At 46.4% G+C, this 21582-nt stretch overlaps 1 protein-coding gene across 1 annotated transcript in view; it reads left to right on the forward strand.

Annotated features, from left to right (window-relative positions):
• Positions 482-21582, forward strand: part of TCERG1L (transcription elongation regulator 1 like) — a 199926-nt gene continuing 178825 nt past the window's right edge. Inside the window, exons 1-3 of the mRNA XM_018041118.1 lie at positions 482-826; positions 2868-3014; positions 3716-3896. Coding sequence (XP_017896607.1) covers positions 482-826; positions 2868-3014; positions 3716-3896 — 673 coding nt within the window. The remainder of the gene's footprint in view (positions 827-2867; positions 3015-3715; positions 3897-21582) is intronic.

Genomic DNA, 21582 nt, shown 5'->3' on the forward strand with positions numbered 1-21582 from the left:
CTTGGCCTCCGCTCGCTGCTGCTGGTGGATCCCGGCTCCGGGCCGGGCCGTGCGCGCCTTCCCCGCGTGCGGTCCGTCCGCGAGAGCAGGAGGCCTCGGGTGACCACATCTGAGCCCGGGGCGCGATCCGCGGGATCCTGGTCAGGCGCGCCCTCAGCGCCCCGCGCCCCCGCCCGCTCCCCGCCGCGTATCCCCCTCCCCCGCCGCCCGCCGCGGGGGTTCAGGGGCGCGCGCAGGCAGGAGCCCGGGATCCAGGGACGCTGCGAGCCCGGCCCGGGGCCTGGGGGCGGCGGCGGCGCGGGGCGGCCGCGCTCGGAGAGGAGGGCGGCGGGCAGGAGGAGGGGCTCCCCGCGCGGGGCAGGGGCGGAGCGAGCGGCCGCGCCGCGGAACCAAGTGAGTTGGCTCCGGAGCCCGCGCCGCCGCCGGCCCGCACCTCGGGCGCCCGCCGCCCCCGCCGCCGCCGCCCGCGCGGGGATGTAGGATGCTGGTGGACGCCAGGCTCCAGCGGCGGCGGCGGCGGCTGCAGCACCAGCCCCGCCGGCGGCAGCCTCTCCTCTGGCAGATGAATGCAGACCCGCCGCCGCCGCCGCCGCCCTGGGTTTGGATGGTGCCCGGCTCGGCCGGGCTGCTCCGGCTGGGCACGGGGGTCGCGCCCCCGCCCGTGCTGCTCGCCTCGGCGCAGCCCCCGGCCGGCCCGCTGCTCCCGGGGCTGCCCGCCTGGCAAGCCCCTGGCGAGCCCCTGCTGCCGCTGCTGCCGCTGCCCTCTGCGCCAGACCACGCCGCCGCCGCCGCCGCCGCGCACCGCTACCCCGTGCTCAACGGGCAGGTAACGCGTCCCCGGCCCCGGCCCCGGGCTCGGGGTGGCCGGCGTCCCCCTGGCCCTGGGCGCCGCCCTCGCCCCCACTCCCGTGGTGCCGGCCCCGTGGCGCGCACTCACCCCTCCCGCGGCGGTCCTCGGGCCCCCAGCCCACCAGGGCGCAGCCTGGCAGCCATGCGTGGACAACAAAGTTCACGCTCCGACGTCCCGTTCCGCCTCTGGCAGCTTTTGCAAGTCTTTCTTCCTGGTCTCTCGCTGGGCAGCTTGGAGACCCGCGCCCCAAAACCAGAGTCGGGACTGCCCGCCCCAACTTTGGCCCCGGCCGGGGTTGCTGTCCAGAGCGCGGTGCTGAAGTCGGCGCCTCGAAAGCCCAGCGCTGCCGCTGCGGACTGTGGCAGACTTAGCGGATAGAAGTTAATACTTTTACAGCCTCTGCCAGGCTTGAAAAGCAAGCTGGGAATCAATAGCTATTTCTGATTCTGATCTAGTGTGTGTGTGTTTTTTTTCCATTTGAAAATAGACTCAGGACAATGCTTAAGAAAATTCAAACCAGTGGAAGCCTGCAGGAAAACCCTGGCTTTAATACTGAGAAACGCTACCGGGTGATTTCCACTCCCGCCCTAGGCTGCCCAGCCCACTGGATTAGCTGTTGTCGTACTGCACTTTAGAGGAGTTTGGCGTTGCAAACATGGAATTAAAAAGAGAAAGTGGCTGTACCTTTGGTTAATGCTGCAACGGAGTAGGACAAGCTGGTTTTGGGAAGATCCATTGTGTGCTATCTAACTATGCAGGTGGATTTAGATCAGGGAATAGCGTGTATTTTATTCCAATGATTATCAATAGCATATTCAAATGAGTGGGTGACAGAATACACAGCATCATTAATTTAATTCCTATATATATAGTAGGATTTTCTGAAAGATGTGGTTAACTCTTCCTAGATTGGTCTTTGGATGTAACGGTACCACACATATGTGGTAATGCATATGGTGTTTTGATGTGTTATGCAGTTCATGTTCATGGTGTATATATATATATATTTAATAAGCATTGGTAGTTTTTCCTTTCCTTTTTTTTTTTTTAAGCTATTTTGAAGGGGTTGTCATATCCAAGTACTACCACTAGAGGTATACAATGTCAAGGAACTACAATTTTTTTTTTCTGTATAGAAAACTGCATTTTTTTTCTTGTGTAAATTTGAAACACAAAACCACTCCCAAACAATATTAATCTTTAAAATATTGTGTGTTGCATATTTTCTGTTAAATAGCAGTATTTATCTTAGAAGAACATTTTCACATAACAGGACATTCAAAAATGCTTTTATGATTTTAAAACAAATGCATATTGAAGCATTCCATATCATTGAACAATGAGCCTATTCTCCACTGATAAAGATTCAGTTAATTTAATTAGAGAGACTTTCTCCTAAACTGTCTGCCACCTTTCAGCGTTTGCTGTCTTACTCTCTGCATTGGGATTTTTAGTTATGTGATAATCTCACTTACATTTTCTTTGCCTTGGAATCTATTTGCATTTGTAGACCTTGGAAAACTTTGAATCTTAACCTCTTATTTTGAAAATATTGCTAGTCCCTGTTTTTAAGGTGATGGGTATAATTAATATGAGATGTTGTATGGAAAAGAATATAATAAAATATAGCTCTCCACTTGCTTATGAAAAAATTCAAGAATTATAAAAGGAATACCCAGCATTTCACCTTTCCACTGTGGTTTGTCTTGTTCTCAGGGCAGAAATTCATTTCTTGCCATGTTCTCATGGTTTTGTGCTTTAGAAGTTCTTTCCTAATGTTAAAGAATGCGGTATTGTCAACGCATTGTGATGATTGAGATATAGAAACGTTTATCAATTTTTAGAATTTTTGAATATTTGTAGGGTTTGGAGACTGGAAAGAGGCAATTTTTCTCATAGCCAAATACATGCATTTTAAAGTTCCCTTTTAAAGCAGCTACCCCAGCATCTTTCGGTACGAAGTAGAGTTGATTGCCCCAGGCTAACGAGCATGCCCTTCTCTTTCCTTGGGTTCCAGTGGCTGTTCGGTGGTCATTCCCCATCGATTGGACTGTCCCCCTCTTCCTCTGTGGAACTGGTGCCCATTTTCCCACATGTCTGCACATCCGCTCTTCCACTTCCTGTTGGGAAAAGCTGGCTAGACAAAAGGATCCCTAACTGTAAGGTAAAAATGCAGTTGGTTTGATTGGACAGCTGGGCTACTTGTTACTAAGTTGTTGGGTGTTCCCAGGACAGAAATCATGGTGTGTTTCCAGTTTCTTACTGCAGTAGGCCCACCATTAGGTCTAGAGAGAAACCGCTTCAGAATAAGACTGGCCTGTTCGAAAGCACCAGGAGATGGTGATGGTGGGGGAGTTTGTTTTAGCTAAAAATATTTGGATTCCACAGAAAAACAGAAAAGTTCTACTTCTGAATCAGAATCTACCTTTTGAATTTTTCAGTTTTTAAATTTGTACCCATTGATCAGAATCTAGCCTTAAACATTATATAACTCAAAAATACATTTAAAAAGCATTTTCCTTGCCACTATTGCTTTGAATGTTCATCTTACTAATGGTTTATCTTGACTTTTGAATTCAAATATACTGGCCACACTTTGTTTACTTGAAAACCAAGGGAAAGTAGTGCGTGGCTTGTTCCCCCACATGCTGCTTACCTCCGTGGGGCAACTCGCTCATCTGTTAACTGGCTGCTGGAGTGAACTAACCAAGTGAATAGCTGAAGACCAGGCCCAGAAAGTGATTGATACCAAAACCCCAAGCATCTAGAGTGCTTCTGCAGAGTCCCACCCATAGAATCTTCAGGATTCAGTGTTAGACAGGATAAATGGTCTTACCATGTTATGCTTGCTTTCTCTTTGGACAGATCTTTTTAAATAATTCCTTTGCTCTGGACTCAACGTGGATATATCCTGAGGAATCAAGATTGTTTCATGGGCCCCAAAAGCCTCAGCTATTGACAAACCAAGTAGCCATGTCTCTGTCCAGACCAGCTCCTGCCTCCAGGCCTCTGCCCACAGTGCTGATAGCGCCTCAGCCCCTACCAGGTCGGTGCCCAAATGGCAGTGATGATGTGTGGTTGGTTTTGTGTTTGTTTGCTTGGTTTAGCTACAGACTAGTTCTAGGTATGAAAACTGTCTTTGTCATTTTAATGACATAATTTTTCCAGTAAAATATAATCCCTTTTCTGTGGTCAGGATTCCTTTTCATAAAGAGTTTGGGTTTGATTATTCACTGTATTTTTGGAGAATGGAATCTGTTTTAAGGTGAAGAGATAGCTGAAACAATTTGCACAGAATCACATTTTTGGTGCTGTGTTTTTAGAATGGGACCAAATCCTCTGCTGATAGCTCTTAGGAGGGGCCCTAACTGATCAGGCAACTCTTTTTAAAAGTGTTTCTTATGTAGGGAAAGGTTCACGGCTCTGTGGTCCACAGGATACAGACACATATAAGATTTGGGGGGGTGGGTGATACTGGCGACGGTCTATAAAAGTGTGCTGCTTGGGAGATGGATTCGGTTCTATCTTTGGAGTCTAGTGACCTGAGAGAACATTTGTCCTGGAACAGACCCCCATGAAATAATCTCCAGTTGGAAGACGACATAATAACCCTGTATAGCGACAAAAGAATAAAGGCATCTTATGAATTTTTAAGTTGACTTTAAAAATCACCTTAACATATGATCATATTACAAGAGCAAATGTTACCCATGCCACAATTATCTTGCAACACCTTCCATTACGGGCATTTTATGACTTAAGAATTTCATTATCTCCCTTGTAATTTCCTACCTACCAAGACTGTCTCAGTGTGTAGCTCTAAAATTTAGCAATAAGGACCTGTACCTGTGGGTAGCTCGTTGCTGGTTTGGGAGACGAATTTGTTTTCCTCCCTCTTCTGCCTTATGAGTCTAATTTGCTCTGGGCGCTATTTATCAATAAGTCAGAAAGAACACTCAACGCCAGTAAGTCCCCTACAGATGAGTCCGAGAGTGCATCCATAAGTCCAATTTGTTCTTAAGTCCAACAAATTTAGCCTAGGTACACTTCCCTGGTGGCTCAGAGGTTAAGGTGTCTGCCTGGAATGCAGGAGACCAGGGTTCGATCCCTGGGTCGGGAAGATCCCCTGGAGAGGAAATGGCAACCCACTCCAGTATTCTTGCCTGGAGAATCCCATGGAGGGAGGAGCCCGGTAGGCTACAGTCCATGGGGTCGCAAAGAGTCGGACACGACTGAGCGGCTTCACTTTCACTTTCACCCAACTAACACGATGGGCTATAGTGCACTGTGCTGTAATAGGTTTATAATATTTTCACACAAACCGTACATTAAAAATAAAAACAAACAGAAAAAGTGGGGAAGCCATCTTTAGCCTTGCAGGACAGTACCTTGAAAAGTACAGTCCTTCCCGTTGCCTCACCGCTGCTTTTATTTTGCTTCTGGACATCCGGGGCTTGAAAGAAAGACGCTGTGCCCCTGTCCACTACCCAGCACGGTGCAGCAAAGTCCACAGAAGCGCGCCCACTTGCAGAGGGTGCGCGCGTGTCAGCGCACGCCGCACACGGGCTGACTTACCTGACTGGACGCGTGAAGGCCCACGTCCACGTCTGTGGAGGTCGCCACTGAAGGGGCCTGTGTGGGGGCCTTACTGCATCTGTGTGTTCTCACCGGCTGAAGCTGTGATTCTTGACTGAGACGTGCCTCTGCCCTCGTCATCATCTGTCGCCGAGTTACTAGGGTCTGAGCAAGCGTCGTACGTGCGCACATTTACTTCACACTAAGGTGGTCACATTTCCTTTCTAATTGAATCACGGCAAGAGAGGGCCCGAGAGCATGTAATATGCAAATATTCCAGGGCTTTGGCTGTCTCTTTGGGGCAGGGAAGTAGGATATTCTACCTTCCTAGTGCATTATCACTGCTGTCACCCAAGTAATCAGCACATAGAGTTTAAAAAACAGTGAAATTATTTCATTGTTAGAACAAAACCTTTGAGTGACCTTTCCTCTTGTCGGCTCACACTTGAATATCATACTGACATTTGCATTATACCTGGATTTTCTTAGAAAACCCGCACTGTGGGAATGCTGAATATCTACTTAGCTGAAGAAGCTTCTGGCGAATTATCGCAGCCTTTCTATCACAGGGTGTTTTTCTTGCCATCTGTGGCACATAGTTCACACCTGAAGCGTTTCTGTGTGAATTTTACCTTCTGACATTCTGTGCCGTGTGCCCAGCCATGCAGTCATGTCCGACTCTCTGTCTCCCCGGGGACCTAGGGCGACATGGACTCGCGTCACCCCGTGGAGCCCAGCGGGCTCCTCTGTCCATGGAATTTCCCCGGCAATGATACTGCAGTGAGTTGCCATTTCCTCCTCCAGGGGATCTTCCTGACCCAGGGATCAAGCCTGCGCCTCCCGCGTCGGCAGGCAGATTCTTTACCACTGGCGCTACCTGGGAGCCGTTGACTTTTCTGACTAGGCTATATTAAAGGACGAAGTAAGATAGTCACTTCTTACTAACATGGTCGATTGTAGAGTAACTCCACCTCATCTTCCGTTTGTCAGGCCTCTCCCTTGGATTCTTGGACTGTTTTATGGAATTATGAACCATAAGACTGCAATATGGCTTACATATCTTTTGGGGAATAATGTATCTGTCATCAGAGCTATTTTACTAAGTCAAATGCTTTTGTTTTGAGATGAGAAGTTTCTGAAATGATATATGGAAGTTTTGGTTTTTTGATACATTTCAAAATTCTTAGAAATTAGTAATCTGGAAAGTATGTGTTAAATGACCCTTAGTCCAAATAATGCATTTCTGTCCATGGGATTCTCCAGGCAAGAATACTAGAGTGGGTTGCCATGCCCTCCTCCAGGGGATCTTCCTGACCCAGGGATCAAACTTAGGTCCTTTATACTGCAGGCAGATTCTTTACCATTTGAGTTACCCAGGAAGCCTGAAAGAATACATTTAGGGGATTGTTTATATGTTGCTGACTGCTCCACTGAGAACTTAGAAAGGGGAACAAGTAACGCTGGAAGGTAGTTAAAAGATATATTGTTTCAATTTTACTATAATTTGTGAGAAAATAGCAGATAGCCTCATTAAAACATTTTACATGTAAATTTTCGGGTGTGTTGTTGAAAGTTACTGTTTTAAATTTTGTACTTGATATAAATTGATAAATTTACTATTTTGTTTTACATTAGAGAAATTTATATGTTTATAAATATCAGTTCAGTTCAGTCAGTCATGTCCAACTCTTCATGACCCCAAGGACTGCAGCATGCCAGGCTTCCCTATCCATCATCAACCCCCAGAGTTTGCTCAAACTCATGTCCATCAAGTAGGTGATGACATTCAACCATCTCATCTTCTGTCATCCCCTTCTCCTCCCGCCTTCAATCTTTCCCAGCATCAGGGTCTTTTCCAATGAGTCAGTTCTTCACATCAGGTGGCCAAAGTATTAGAGTTTCAGCTTCAGCATCAGTCCTTCCATTGAATATTCAGGACTGATTTCCTTTAGGAGAGACTGGTTGGATTTCCTTGCAGCCCAAGAGATGCTCAAGAGTCTTCTCCAACACCACAGTTCAAAAGCATCAATTCTTCAGCACTCAGCTTTCTTTATAGTCCAACTCTCACATCCATACATGACTACTGGAAAAACCATAGCCTTGACTAGAGGGACCTTTGTTGGCAAAGTAACGTCTCTGCTTTTTAATAGGCTGTCTAAGCTGGTCATAACTTTTCTTCCAAGGAACAAGCGTCTTTTAATTTCATGGCTGCAGTCACCATCCGCAGTGATTTTGGAGCCCAGAAAAGGCTCTCACTGTTTCCACTGTTTCCCCATCTGTTTCCCATGAAGTGATGGGACCGGATGCCATGATCTTAGTTTTCTGAATGTTGGATTTTAACCCAACTTTTTCACTCTCTTCTTTCACTTTCATCAAGATGCTCTTTAGTTCCTCTTCACTTTCTGCCATAAGGGTGGTGTCATCTGCATATCTGAGGTTATTGATATTTCTCCAGACAATCCTGATTCCAGCTTGTGCTTCCTCCATCACAGTATTTTGCATGATGTACTCTGCAGATGAGCAGGGGGACAATATACAGCCTTGACATGCTCCTTTCCCAATTTGGAACCAATCTGTTGTTCCATGTCTGGTTCTAACTGTTGCTTCTTGACCTGCATACAGATTTCTCAGGGGGCAGGTATATCATATTATATATAGTATATTAATATGTAATCAACATATGAATATATTATATAAGTGATATGTTATCTGTCTTATAAATTATGTTCAGAGTAAATTGCCTTAGGATCATAGATATATTTTATTAATGCACTTTAAATTCTTCAAAGAAGTGCTATTAGAACTCCAGGAGAACCAGGAGAGAGTCAGACCTGCCTTGCTTTAAATGGGGCTAGCAGGCCCAACGCCTTTTCCTTTCTTGGATAGAGAGTGCCTTTGTGTAATGATCAGTCTTGCCAATGGCAGAATGTACCATGAGCTCAAATGCTGTGATACTCAGAAGTGGCTTTTTCTGAATGAGCATGTGGTTTGTTGAAGTGACTTAGAGGTTGGGGTGGGTAGGGATGTCGTGACCTCTGAGAATCCTGTTGATAGCACATTCTGCTGGTCTGTGGTTGGTTAAGCAGTAACTGTACCACAACAGGGTCTTACGTAATATTGGCACAACTTGAACGAATTGGGGTAAATCCTCTAAAATTGAATACGTGTTTTGAAGGAGTTCATTTTTATGTATATACTAGACTGATGTGTTGAGAATAAAGGTGGTGATTTGCTGTTAGACACAGACCTGAAGAGAGCCTGTTGGCCCCTGAGAAGTGTAGGTCAGTCGTGTTCCCGTCGCGCTCATCAGAGGCGCCTCCTCTCCTGCCGGCGATGCAGGCATGGACGCTGCAAGATGCCCTCCTGGCTCACGCTCTCCCAGGGCGCGTGCACTGGTGGATGGCCACCCAGCGCTGCAGTCCTGGGGGCTCTCTGCAGCCATGCGCGGAGGGTCTCAGGAGGTGATCAGGGAAGGTCTCTGCAGGAGGGGCGGGGTGGCAATGTGCCTGAAACACACGGAGATCAGAGAACTTGACCAGGGCGGGAGAGCCAGCGCAGGAGTGGAGCAGGCAGTCATGAAACCCCTAGACAATGTTTCATCGGATGACAAGCCTCGGGAGGGGAGCGGCAGCGTGGGGGCAGCAGCAGCCCAGCTCCGGGCCGCTTCTTGCAAGAGGATCCTAGTATCGGCGGGACCTGCTGAGTCCTGGGCCCTCCCCAGGGTGTCGGGATTTTCCATCCTTTCTCGGCTCTGGAGCCGCGGTTTCTCCAGGCAAGTGTGAACCCATCCTCAGGAAGCGGAGCAGATGAAGAGAAGGCAGCAGTCCTCACTGGAAAATGAATGCCAGCGTGCCAACGCCTGCAATGCTCCAGCTGTACCAGAAACTAGTCTCCAGCGAATGGCTTGGTGGCTTTTTAGGGGATAATCCCTCATCACGGTGTGAATGGATTGTACTGAGAAGTACTCTAGGCCTCAGAGGTCGATGCAGGAGGGGTGAGGTTGCCCGGGGCTGGCACAGGCACGCCCTTCATTTTGAAGGTCTCTGTGCTTGGGAGGCAGCCTCATCCCTTTGTCTCTGCTGCCAGCATCTCCCTTCTCCCAGCAGCACCCGGGCCCTCTTCATCCCAGGGAGGAGTGGACTTGCATCACTTCTGAGGATGTGAGGTTCATCACAGCTGGAAATGGGAGCAGGACCAGCATGGAAATTGTCCTTTCTGAAGAATCTCGGCTCTTCACGTCTAAAAATAAGGACTTCAGAGTCTTTTGAGCCATTCAGAAATACACCAACTCAGACTCAGCGTGTCAAGCTGGAGAATGATAAACTCAGCTTCTGAGCAGTAAAGACACATGACATTATGTTTTGCTGGAAACTGGAGATTTGTCTAAAAGTTGTCTATATCGCATTGCCCTTCGGCATGAGATCAAAAAGCCTGATTCTACCAATATCTTGCTGGGGGAAAAAATACTGATTTTCAAAGAAGACTGGAGTGAGGGAGAGAAGATGGGGGATGTGGTGGAGCCCCGGAAACTACTCTGCTTCATGAAAGATGCATTTACTCAAAACATACGGAAGGAAGACAGATCTGGGAAAAGGCTGCTGCACAGGACGTTGTAAACATTTTTTATAAATCAGTGCTTGGTTTAGCACTTTTCTTAATAAGAAGAAAAGAATGGTATAGCAAAGCAATAAAAAAAAAAAATCAACAGGGAGCTGGCGGGGGCGTGAAGTCTCATGGAAAGATGGTTTGGATCAGGTGACAGAAGACGATATGAAAGGATCCTTCAGCCCGCTTAGCTCTGACAGTAACCAGAGGTGGGATCACGACAAGGTGATGTGTGAGACAGAAGGCAAACGGTGCATCAGTATTGACTTGAACTCCTTTAAAAGCGAATCCGACGCAGCAGATGTGCTAGTGGGGCCAAACCGGGAACCTGGCTCACGGTATCTCGCGGCAGCTCATGAGTGGAGAGCCACTCCCTACAGGACACAGCTTCAGACCAGGGTGCAGCATGAGATGTGATCCCCTGGTGGGGAAAACCTTAGAGAGTTAGGAGGGAGAAAAGTTTGTGATCAAAGAAATAAACACCCAACAAGAAGTCACCGTACGTGTCAGCAAGGAAGATACATCCTGGAACCGCTGATGGAGCACCTGCTTTTCTTCCAACGGTCCCGCCTCGAGCTCTACTTCGTCTCACGCTAACGCTGCTGTCATTCCATGTTTCTGTGTTCTCTTGCTCGTCAGTGTTTTCCTGATCTTTTTAATTTGTTTTTTATTGGAGGAAAGGTGCTGTAGAATGTCGTGCTGTTTTCTGCCGCACAGCGATTCGAATCAGTTGCAATTGTTTTAAGTTTAGCTCTGTTTCTTAAAGGTACAGCTTCTGCTTTTGCCTTTTAAAGGTGGACACTTATACTTCAGCTGCTGCTAAGTCGCTTCGGTCGTGCCTGACACTGCGACCCCATGGACTGCAGCCCACCAGGCTCCTCCGTCCATGGGATTCTCCCGGCAAGAGTACTGGAGTGGGTGCCATCGCCTTCTCTGCTATCATGCTTCAGCATATTACATTTGACTTCCTATTTTTGTGTTTTTTCTGTCATGTTTCTATTCCTGTTTCTCATGGTCTCTTGATATTCCTTTATTCTAGTCTGTTTTTATTCTTTTGCTGTGCCTTGTATGTTCTGTTTGATTTTATTTGTGTTTTATGTGGTGATTTGGAATCTGTTCCTACTGATTCTATTTTGTCAAGCAATTAACAGTAAGATTTAGGAAAAGAAAAAAACAGGTTAACTCTCTGTTTCCTCTAATTTTCAAATCATGACAACACTATCCCTTTAGAATGTTTAATAGAGTATGAAAAACTTGGGAAAACTTTATATCATAAAAATTTATTTTTTTCTCTTAAGTTTCCTCTGACAAATTAACCTGAAGCAGCAGCTCAAAATGGGGTGATGACAGGCTCCCAAACATCTGTGATTGTCAGCATTTGTTTTCAATCATTTAGAATATACGTAAATATTTGTTGATTTGGTTAAGAAGTGAGTGAAAACTTCTGAGAAGTTTTTTCTCCCCAAACTAAAGCTGAGAAAAATAACGGTAATCTGGATACATAACCTCAAATTATGCCGGTAAAATTGGGAAGAGGAGAAGCGAGACATGTGAGGATACAAAGTATTTCAAAATCCCTCAAATAGAATAAAAGAAGCTGAAACACTAGGGAACTCTCTGCACTGGAAGCCAGATAACAAGGTTATCCAGGACTGACCCAGGCCAAGGACTCCTGCCCTACAGCCAACCTTACAAATATAAGTAAAAGCAACAGCCGTGTGCCACTGGTGCAGGGCGGGCATGGAGAGTGACCTTCCTCTGTGCTGCAGGAATATGGGGATCAGGAAAGTTGAGGAGGCCCGAATATTAAGACTTAGACACCCCAGAACTTACTCTAAGAAAAAGACGTTGTTAAAGGGCCTGTGGGGCATGGCAGGCAATTGTGGCAAAAACATTCAAACCAGGTCAACACCCAGGGACACCTTGGCAGGGGGAAAGGCACGCCCATTCCAGGAGTCAATCCTGTTGCTTCATCCTCTGCTGTCTCCTCATGACATCTGCGTGCTCACTCACTCGGTCGTGTCCAGTTCTTCACGACCCCATGGACTGTGGCCCCCCAGGCTTCTCTGTCCATGGGATTCTCCAGGCAAGAGTACTGGAGTGGGCTCCCATGCCCTCCTCCAGGGGATCTTTCCAATCCAGGGATCAAACCCGCGTCTCTCCTGTATTGCTGGCAGGTTCTTTACCACTAGCGCCACCTGTGAAAATATGTGACGTCTGGCTCTGAACAAAACCTCACAAGACACACAAAGCAGGAAATGAAAACGATGGTCAACAGACAAGATAAACAGTAGCACCAGATCCTAAGATGACACAGTGTGAAGCTATCAGTCAGGGACTTTGAAATAACTATGATTCCTATACTTATGAGTCTAATGGAAAAGGATGGCAACATGGTGAAAAATAGAGAATTTCATCATAGTAATGGTGAATGAAAAAATGAAAATACTTGACAAAATAAAACCTGGCATCATAAATGAAGAGTTATTTTGGTGGACCCATGAGCGGAGAGTAGCAAGGAGAGATGAGAGGCTTCTTAAGTAGACAATGCAAAGAAATAGGAAAAAACAGAATTGGAGATCTCTTCAGGAAAATTGGAGGTACTAAGGGAGCATTTCCGGAGAAGGCAATGGCACCCCACTCCAGTGCTCTTTCCTGGAAAATCCCATGGATGGAGGAGCCTGGTGGGCTGCAGTCCATGGGGTTGCTAAGAGTCGGACGCGACTGATCGACTTCACTTTCACTTTTCACTTTCTTGCATTGGAGAAGGAAATGGCAACCCACTCCAGTGTTCTTACCTGGAGAATCCCAGGGACGGGGGAGCCTGGTGGGCTGCCGTCTATGGGGTCGCACAGGGTCGGACATGACTGAAGCGACTTAGCAGCAGCAAGGGAACATTTCATGCAAAGATGGGCACAATAAAGGACGGAAATGGTATGGACCTAACAGAAGCTGAAGAGATTAAGAAGATCAGGCAAAAATACACAGAAGAACTGTACAGGAAGTCTTAATGCCCTGGGTAAGCCTCGTGCCCGCTTTGTGTCTTAAGATTTGTGCCCCTTCAAGTTTCAGTGGCGGCCACTCACCTCGTGCCAGACATCCTGAAGTGTGAAGTCAAGTGGGCCTTAGGAGGCATTGCTACAATTCTAGCTCAGCTATTTCAAATCCTAAAAGTTGATGCTGTTAAAGTGCTGCACTCAATATGCCAACAAACTTGGAAAACTCAGCAGTGGCCACAGGCCTGGAAAAGGTCAGTTTTCATTCCAATCCCAAAGAAAGGCAATGCCAAAGGATGTTCAAATTACCGCACAATTGCACTCATTTCACATGCTAGCAAAATTATACTCACAATCCTGCAAACTAGACTTTAACAGTATGTGGAGCAAGAACTTCCAGATGTTCAAGCTGGATTTGGAAGAGGCAGAGAAACCAGAGATCAAATTGCCAACATCCATTGGATCATAGAAAAAGCAAGGGAATTTCAGAAAAAAAAGCTACTTCTGCTTCATTGACTATGCTATAGCCTTTGACTGTATGGATCACAGGAAACAATGGAAAATTCCTAAAGAGATGGGAATACCAGACTACATTACCTGCCTCCTGAGAAACCTGTATGCAGGTCAAGAAGCAACAGTCGGAACTGGACATGGAACAATGGACTAGTTCAAAATTGGGAAAGGAGTACGTCAAGGTTGCAAACTGTCACCCTGCTTATTTAACTTAAATGCAGAGCACATCATGCGAAATGCCGAGCTGGACTGGATGAAGCACAAGCTGGAATCAAGATTACTGGGAGAAATAGCAACACACTCAGATATGCAGATGACACCACCCTTATGGCAGAAAGCAGAGAGGAACTAAAGAGCCTGTTGATGAAGGTGAAAGAAGAAACTGAAACGTTGGCTTAAAACTCAACATTCGAAAAACTAAGATCACGGTGTCTGGTCCCACCACTTCATGGCAAATACAGGGGGAAAGCGTGGAACCAGTGACAGATCATTTTCTTGGGCTCCAAAATCACTGAAGGTGGTGACTGCAGCCACAATATTAAAGGGCACTTGCTCCTTGGAAGAAATGCTAAGACAAGCCTAGACAGCACATTAAAAAGCAGAGGCATTACTTTGCCAACAGAGGTCCATCTGGTCAAAGCTATGGTTTCTCCAGTGGTCACATAGGGACGTGAGAGCTGGACCGTAAAGAAGGGTGAGCGCCAAGAAATTGATGTTTTTGAAGTGTGGTGCTGGAGAAGACTCTCGAGAGTCTCTTTGACAACAAGGAGATCAAACCAGTCAATCCTAAAAGAAATCAGTCCTGAATATTCATTGAAAGGACAGATGCTGAAATTGAAACTCCAATACTTTGGCCACCTGATGCGAAGAATTGACTCATTGGAAAAGACCCTGATGCTGGGAAAGATTGAAGGCAAGAGGAGAAGGGGACAACAGAGGAAGAGATGGTTGGATGGCATCACCGACTCAGTGGGCATGAATATGAGGAAACTGCAGGAAATGGTGAAGGATAGGGAAGCCTGGCGTGATGCAGTTCACGGGTTTGCAGATATTTGGGCATGACTTAGGGCTGGACAACCGCAAAATTCCAGGACTTGGTTTCACAAGTGAATTCTACCAGACATTCAGAGAAGGGTTAACACCTGTCTTTCTGAAACTATCCCAAAAATCTGCACAGGAAGGAACATTTCCAAACTCATTCTATGGGGCCATTATTACCCTGACACTGAGCCAAACAAGGGTATCACACACACACACACAGATTACAGGCCAGCATCACTGATGAACATAGATGTAAAAATCCTCAGCAAAATACTAGCAAACCAACTCCAAGATATCACACACACACACACACACACACACACACACAGATTTCAGGCCAGCATCACTGATGAACATAGATGTAAAAATCCTCAGCAAAATACTAGCAAACCAACTCCAGCGATACCTTAGAAGGATCATACACCACGATCTATTTGTTGGAAGGACTGATGCTGGAGGTGAAGCTCCAGTCCTTTGGCCCCCTGATGTGCAGAGCTGACTCACTGGAAACGACCCTGATGCTGGGAAAGATTGAAGGCAGAAGGGGACAACAGAGAATGAGATGGTTGGATGGCATCACCGGCTTGATCGACATGAGTTTGAGCAAGCTCTGGGAGTTGGTGATACGGGGGGCCTGGTGTGCTGCAGTCCATGGGGTCACAGAGAGTCGGACACGACTGAGCAACTGAGTTAAGAAGAGGAGAAGACTGTACTCCAAAAGCTGTGAGATGCTGATGAAAGAGGCTGAAGACGCCACAGGCAGGTGGAGCGGTGTGCCGTGCTCTTGGTTGGGAGAACCAATATTGTTCACGTGACCATCCCACCCATGGGAACCTACAGGCTCAGTGCAGTCTCTGTCAGACCACCAGTGGCATTTTTCACAGAACTAAAACAAGAAATTTTAAAATTTGTACAGAAATGCAGAAGACTCCACAGAGCCAAAACAATCTTGAGAAAGAAGAGCAGAGCCTCCTCAGGCACGTTTATTCTGAGGCATTTTATTCTTTTTGTTGCGATGGTTAAGCGGGATTGTTTCCTTGATTTCTCTTTCTGATTAAATATTTAAATGTAAGTTTGGACACTCTAAAATCCTTAGTTTAAAATATAGGCAGAACACTCTTGGACACAAATCACAGCAACATCTTTTCTGATACACTTCCTAGAGTAATGAAAATAAAAACAAATCTAAATAAATGGAATCTAATTAAACTTAAGAACTTTCACACAGCAAAGGGAACCATAAACCAAGCAAAAAGACAGCCCTCAGAATGGGAGTAAATATTTGCAAACAAAACAACCGACATGGGATTAGTCTCTAAAATATACAAATAGGTCATGCACTTCAATATAAAAAATAACCGAATAAAACTCGGCAGAAGATGTAAATAAACATTTTTCTAAAGGAGACCTACAGATCGCCAAAAAGCACATGAAGAGATGCTCGACATCACTAATTATCAGGGAAATGCAAATCAGAATGACGGTTACCAGGGGATAAGGGGGAGAGAGATAAATCTGGAGATTGGGGTTGACATACACACACTACTATATATAAAATAAATAATTAGTGAGGACCTATTGTATAGTATAGGGGGCTTCCCAGGTGGCGGTAGTGATAAAGAACCCACTTGCCAGTGTAGGAGACTTGAGACAGGGGTTCGATCCCTGAGTCGGAAGATCCCCTAGAGGAGGGCATGGCGACCCACTCCAGTATTCTTGCCTGGACAATCCCATGGACAGAGGAGCCTGGTAGGCTATAATCTGCAGGGTCACAAAGAGTCAGACACGACTGAAGCAACTTAACACATGCACGCATGTGCGCATAGAACAGAGAGCTCTACTCAGCACTTTATAACAGCCTACCGGGGAAAGGATCTGAAGGACAGAGTGGATATTGTTGCTGTTTAGTCGCTGAATAGTGTCCGACTCTTTTGTGACCCCAAGGACTGGATTCCTCCAGGCTCCTCTGTCAGCGGGATTTCCCAGGCAAGAATTCTGGGCGTGAAACTCAATCATGTCCGACTCTTTGTGAGCCTGTGGACTATACAGGCCATAGAATTCTCCAGGCCAGAATTCTGGAATGAGTTGTATTTTCCTTCTCTGTGGGATCTTCCCAGCCCAGGGACTGAGCCCATGTCTCCCGCTTAGCAGGCATATTCTCTACCACTGAGCAACCTGGGAAGCCCAGAATAGATTCGTGTACGTCTATAACTGACGCCCTTTACTGCAGGTGCATGCCGAGTCACTTCAGTCGTGTCCGACTCTCTGTGACCCTGTGGAGTGCAGCCCGCCAGGCTCCTCTCTTCATGGGATTCTCCAGGCAAGAATACTGGAGTGAGTCGCCATGCCCTCCTCCAGGGAATCTTCCCAACTGTACCAGAAACCCAACATTGTAAATCAGCTGTACTCCAAGAAAGTTTTTTTTTTTAAATTAATATAATTTCACTCAGTGATTCTCCTATGGCAAGTTAAATAAAGAACAAATACGTAGTCAATTTATAACAACAAAAGAAAAAAAACCCACAACTGCCCACTAAATAACTGGTTAAGTCAGTTACCATGTATCAATAAAAGTGAGCACTCTTCAACCATTAGTAGAAGTGATTTGGAAGATTAATCAGACAAAAGAAAAAGTTTTTGTTTTGCTTTAATTTTTAGAAGCAGATTGCAACCCCTATGAGCCGGATGATGCCAGTTTTGAGAGCAGTGCACACGCGTACTCATTCATACACATACATGAAACGTGTCATTTACACATGATACGTGATGAAAGATGGAAGGAAACATCAGAAAATGTAATGGTCATTTCTGGATGTTGGGATGAGGGGCAACTTTTATTTCCAGCGATGCAGTTTCTCTCATTTCCCATTTGCAACGAGCATGTATTACTTATGTAATACAGAATGCCATAAAACGCATGAAAATGCTCCTTTCTTCTTTGTGCTGTTGAGAACGAGAAGATTACATGCTGCTTGATCCTCCCATTGGCTGCATCGCTCTGACGGAATCATAATGGAGTCACATCCATCTGTTCCACAAAGAAATAGGCCGATACCAACGCAAAGCCTGATTGGTTTTTAACCGCTCATTATATCTGGGGACTCTGATGCCGGGAAAGCATGAAAACAAAAGGAGAAGGGGGCGACAGAGGATGAGATGGTTGGATGGCGTCACCGACCCAGCTGACATGAGTGCAAGCAGCTCCGGGAGATGGTGGAGGACAGGGAAGCCGGGTGGGCTGCAGTCCACGGGGTCGCAAAGAGCTGGACATGCCCGAGAGACGAGCAGCAACAACAGCGTGTCTGGGGAAGGAGGGGTTCTCCGTCTTGAGCCACAGGGTCAGACGTCTGGAAGAACCTCAGGAAGAGCTCTTTTGTTTCCTCCTTGGAGCTGCCCCGGGGAGCCTCAGGGTCCAGCGCAGGCGAGCACTGACTTTCCCTGGCCACTGTGTCCACGCAGAGCAGCTGTCCTGGACCGTCTGCTCTGCCTGCACCTAAGACTGTGCGTCCGGATGCCGGTGATGGGCGGACGTGGAGGAGTAAACGGAAATGGACTGGCCGGGCCTCCTCAAGAATCAGCTCGACTTACTAGGGAGTCAAACTATGACGTCACTGCTGTCCCTCTGCCTCGGCGCTCAAACTGGGGGGCACCCCGAGCCCAGCGATTTCTGGAGGAAAAGAGATAAACAGATCATCTTTCAGGTTCCCAATTTTACTTAGAAAGTTGGGGGAGACACACTGCTTTCCTATCACGGAAATCAGATACTTCAGTAGAAGATGAGCAGACATTTGACTCTTAGAGGTAACAGGAAGCCCTCACGAACACCTCAGGCCTGCTCCTCCCAGTTTGGGATCTGTCCTCCAGCCAGCCAATGTATTCACACCTTTCTCTGGCTGCTGAGAAATCGATGGGAGAGAATGCAAGAAGTACTGTAGGTGATGCCGTCTGGGAGAAATCAGAATACTTGCATGTGAGAAAGATCAATCCAAAGCCATCTTCTAGTAGGTCCTTTTGCTGGTTTTGTTTAGTCACTCGGTCGCATCTGACTCTTTGCAACCCCCTGGACTGCAGCCCGCCAGGCTCCTCTGTCCGTGGGATTCTCCAGGCAAGAGTGCTGGAGTGGGTTGCCATGGCCTTCTCCGCTCTTCTTGCTGGAAGCACTCCGCAGCTGTGTGACCTCGGGAGGGTTGTTTAACCTCTCTGTGCCTCAGCTTTCTCACCTGTAAAGTGCGGCTATTTCAGGAGTCCGCTGCATTATGGTTGCAATGTTAGTGATCCACACAGGTGGCTGACGTCCTCAGTGCATCTCTGATGCCAGCTCCACCCCCACTGCTCTGCAGAGATGTTCCCGACGTGATGCACCTACAGGTGCCTTCTTGTCAGTAATCAAGCGTGGTCACTTTATCTTTACTACACTGCACTTCAAGGCCCCATTGCTATGAAAATTGGCTGTGCCCCCAGATCAAGTGGTAAATTATTCAGACATCAACTAAAATTGAGAGATGGCCAAGATAATGAAAAAACTAAATGAGATTTGTGCTCATCAACGTGACTCATATCATTTTAAAGAACTAGGAGTTTATGTCCTGGTGATTATTTTTTCCCTTGAATCTAAGGGTGACATTTCACACAGTAATGAGTCAGTTTGTCGAGACAGGAGCGTGTAAGTAACAGATCTGATACTGAGTCGTGGTATCAGTGCTGAAACGCCACTGACAAATGACGAAGGGGATGCCAGGTTGTATGCTGACCGTGTGTTTCTAGATGAAGCTTGGTGATTACCTTACCTTCCTGTCCCTGGAAGCTTCTAGGTGCCAGTACCCATTCTAAAGCAGTATTCTCCACTGGAAATGCAGTGAGAATCACAGATGGAAACTAAAAATTTCTGATACTTATATTTTAAAAAGCGTCAGTTCAGTTCAGTCGCTCAGTCATGTCCGCTGACTCTTTGTGACCCTACGGACTGCAGCTCACCAGGCTTCTCTTGCCATCACCAGCTCCTGGGGCTTACTCAAACTCATGTCCATAGAGTCAGCGGTGCCTTCCAACCACCTCATCCTCTGCTGTCCCCTTCACTTCCTGCCTTCAATCTTTCCCAGCATCAGGGTCATTTCCAGTGAGTCAATTCTTTGCATCAGGTGGCCAAAGTATTGGCGTTTTAGCATCCGTCCTTCCAAAGAATATTCAGGACCGTTTCCTTTAGGATTGACTGGTTGGATCTTCTTGCAGTCCAAGGGACTCTTGAGTCTTCTCCAACACCCCAGTTCAAAAGCAGCAATTCTTTAGCTCTCATTTTTCTTTAAAAAGTATAAGATGTAAAATTCAGTCTGTTCAGTTCGGTTGCTCAGTTGTATCCAACTCTTTGTGACCCAATGGACTATAGCATGCCAGGCCTCTCTGTCCATCACCAACTCCCACAGCTTGCTCACACTCATCTCCATAGCGTCAGTGATGCCATCCAACCATTTCATCCTCTGTTGTCCCCTTCTCCTCCTGCCTTCAATCTTTCCCAGCATCAGGCTCTTTTCAAATGAGTCAGTTCTTTGCATCAGCTGGCCAAAGTATTGGAGTTTCAGCTTCAGCATGAGTCCTTCCAATGAATATTCAGGACTGATTTCCTTTAGGGTGGACTGGTTGGATCTCCTTGCAGCCCAAGAGACTCTCAAGAGTCTTCTTTAACACCACAGTTCAAAAGCATCAATTCTTTGACACTCAGCTTTCTTAATAGTCCAACTCTCGCATCCATACATGACTATTGGAAAACCATAGCTTTGACTAGATGGACCTTTGTTGACAAAGTAATGTCTGCTTTTTAATATGGTGCCTAGGTTTGTCTTAGCTTCTCTTCCAGGGAGCAAGTGCCCTTTAATGCTGTGGCTGCAGTCACCACCCTCAGTTATTTTGGAGCCCAAGAAAATGAAATCTGTTGCTGTTTTCACTTTTCCCCATGTATTTTTCATGAAGTGGTGGGCCAGATGCTATGACTTTAGTTTTATGAATGTTGAGTTTTAAGCCAACGTTTTCACTCTCCTCTCTCACCTTCATCAAGAGGCTCTTTAGTTCCTCTTTTCTTTCTGCCATAACGGTGGTGTCATCTGCATACCTGAAGTTTTTGATACTTCCCCCAGCAATCTTGGTTCCGGCTTGTGAGTCATCAAGCCTGCATCTCGTGTGGTGTACTCTGCATTTAAGTTAAATAACCGCGGTAACAATATGCAACCTTGACCTACACCTTTCCCAATTTTGAACCAGTCTGTTGTTCCATGTTCAGTTCTAACTGTTGCTTCTTGACCTGCATACAGATTTCTCAAGAGTCAGGTCAGGTGTTCTGGTATTCCCATCTCTTTAGGAATTTTCCACATTTTGTTGTGATCCACACAGTCAAAGGCTTTGGCATAGTCAATAAAGCAGAAGTAGATGTTTTTCTGGAACTGTCTTGCTTTTTTGATGACCCAACAGATGTTGGCAATTTGATCTCTGGTTCCTCTGCCTTTTCTAAATCCAGCTTGAACATCTGGAAGTTCATGGTTCACGTATTGCTGAAGCCTGGCTTGGAGAATTTTGAGCATTACTTTACTAGCATGTGAGATGAGTGCAATTGTGCGGTAGTTTGAGCATTCTTTGGCTTTTCCCTTCTTTGGGATTGGAGTGAAAACTGACCTTTTCCAGTCCTGTGGCCACTGCTGAGTTTTCCAAATTTGCTGGCATATTGAGTGCAGCATTTTCATAACATCATCTTTTAGGATCTGAAATAGCTCACCTGGAATTCCATCACCTCCACTATCTTTGTTTGTAGTGATGCTTTCTAAGGCCCACTTGACTTCACTTTCCAGGATATCTGGCTCTAGGTGAGTGATCACACCATCATGATTATCTTGGTCATGAAGATCTTTTTTGTATAGTTCTTTTGTGTATTCTTACCACCTCTTCTTAATATCTTCTGCTTCTGTTAGGTCCATACCATTTCTGTCCTTTATTGAGCCCGTCTTTGCATGAAATGTT

The sequence above is a fragment of the Capra hircus genome, chromosome 26 (assembly GCF_001704415.2).
Source record: "Capra hircus breed San Clemente chromosome 26, ASM170441v1, whole genome shotgun sequence".
Classification (NCBI taxonomy): domain Eukaryota; kingdom Metazoa; phylum Chordata; class Mammalia; order Artiodactyla; family Bovidae; genus Capra; species Capra hircus.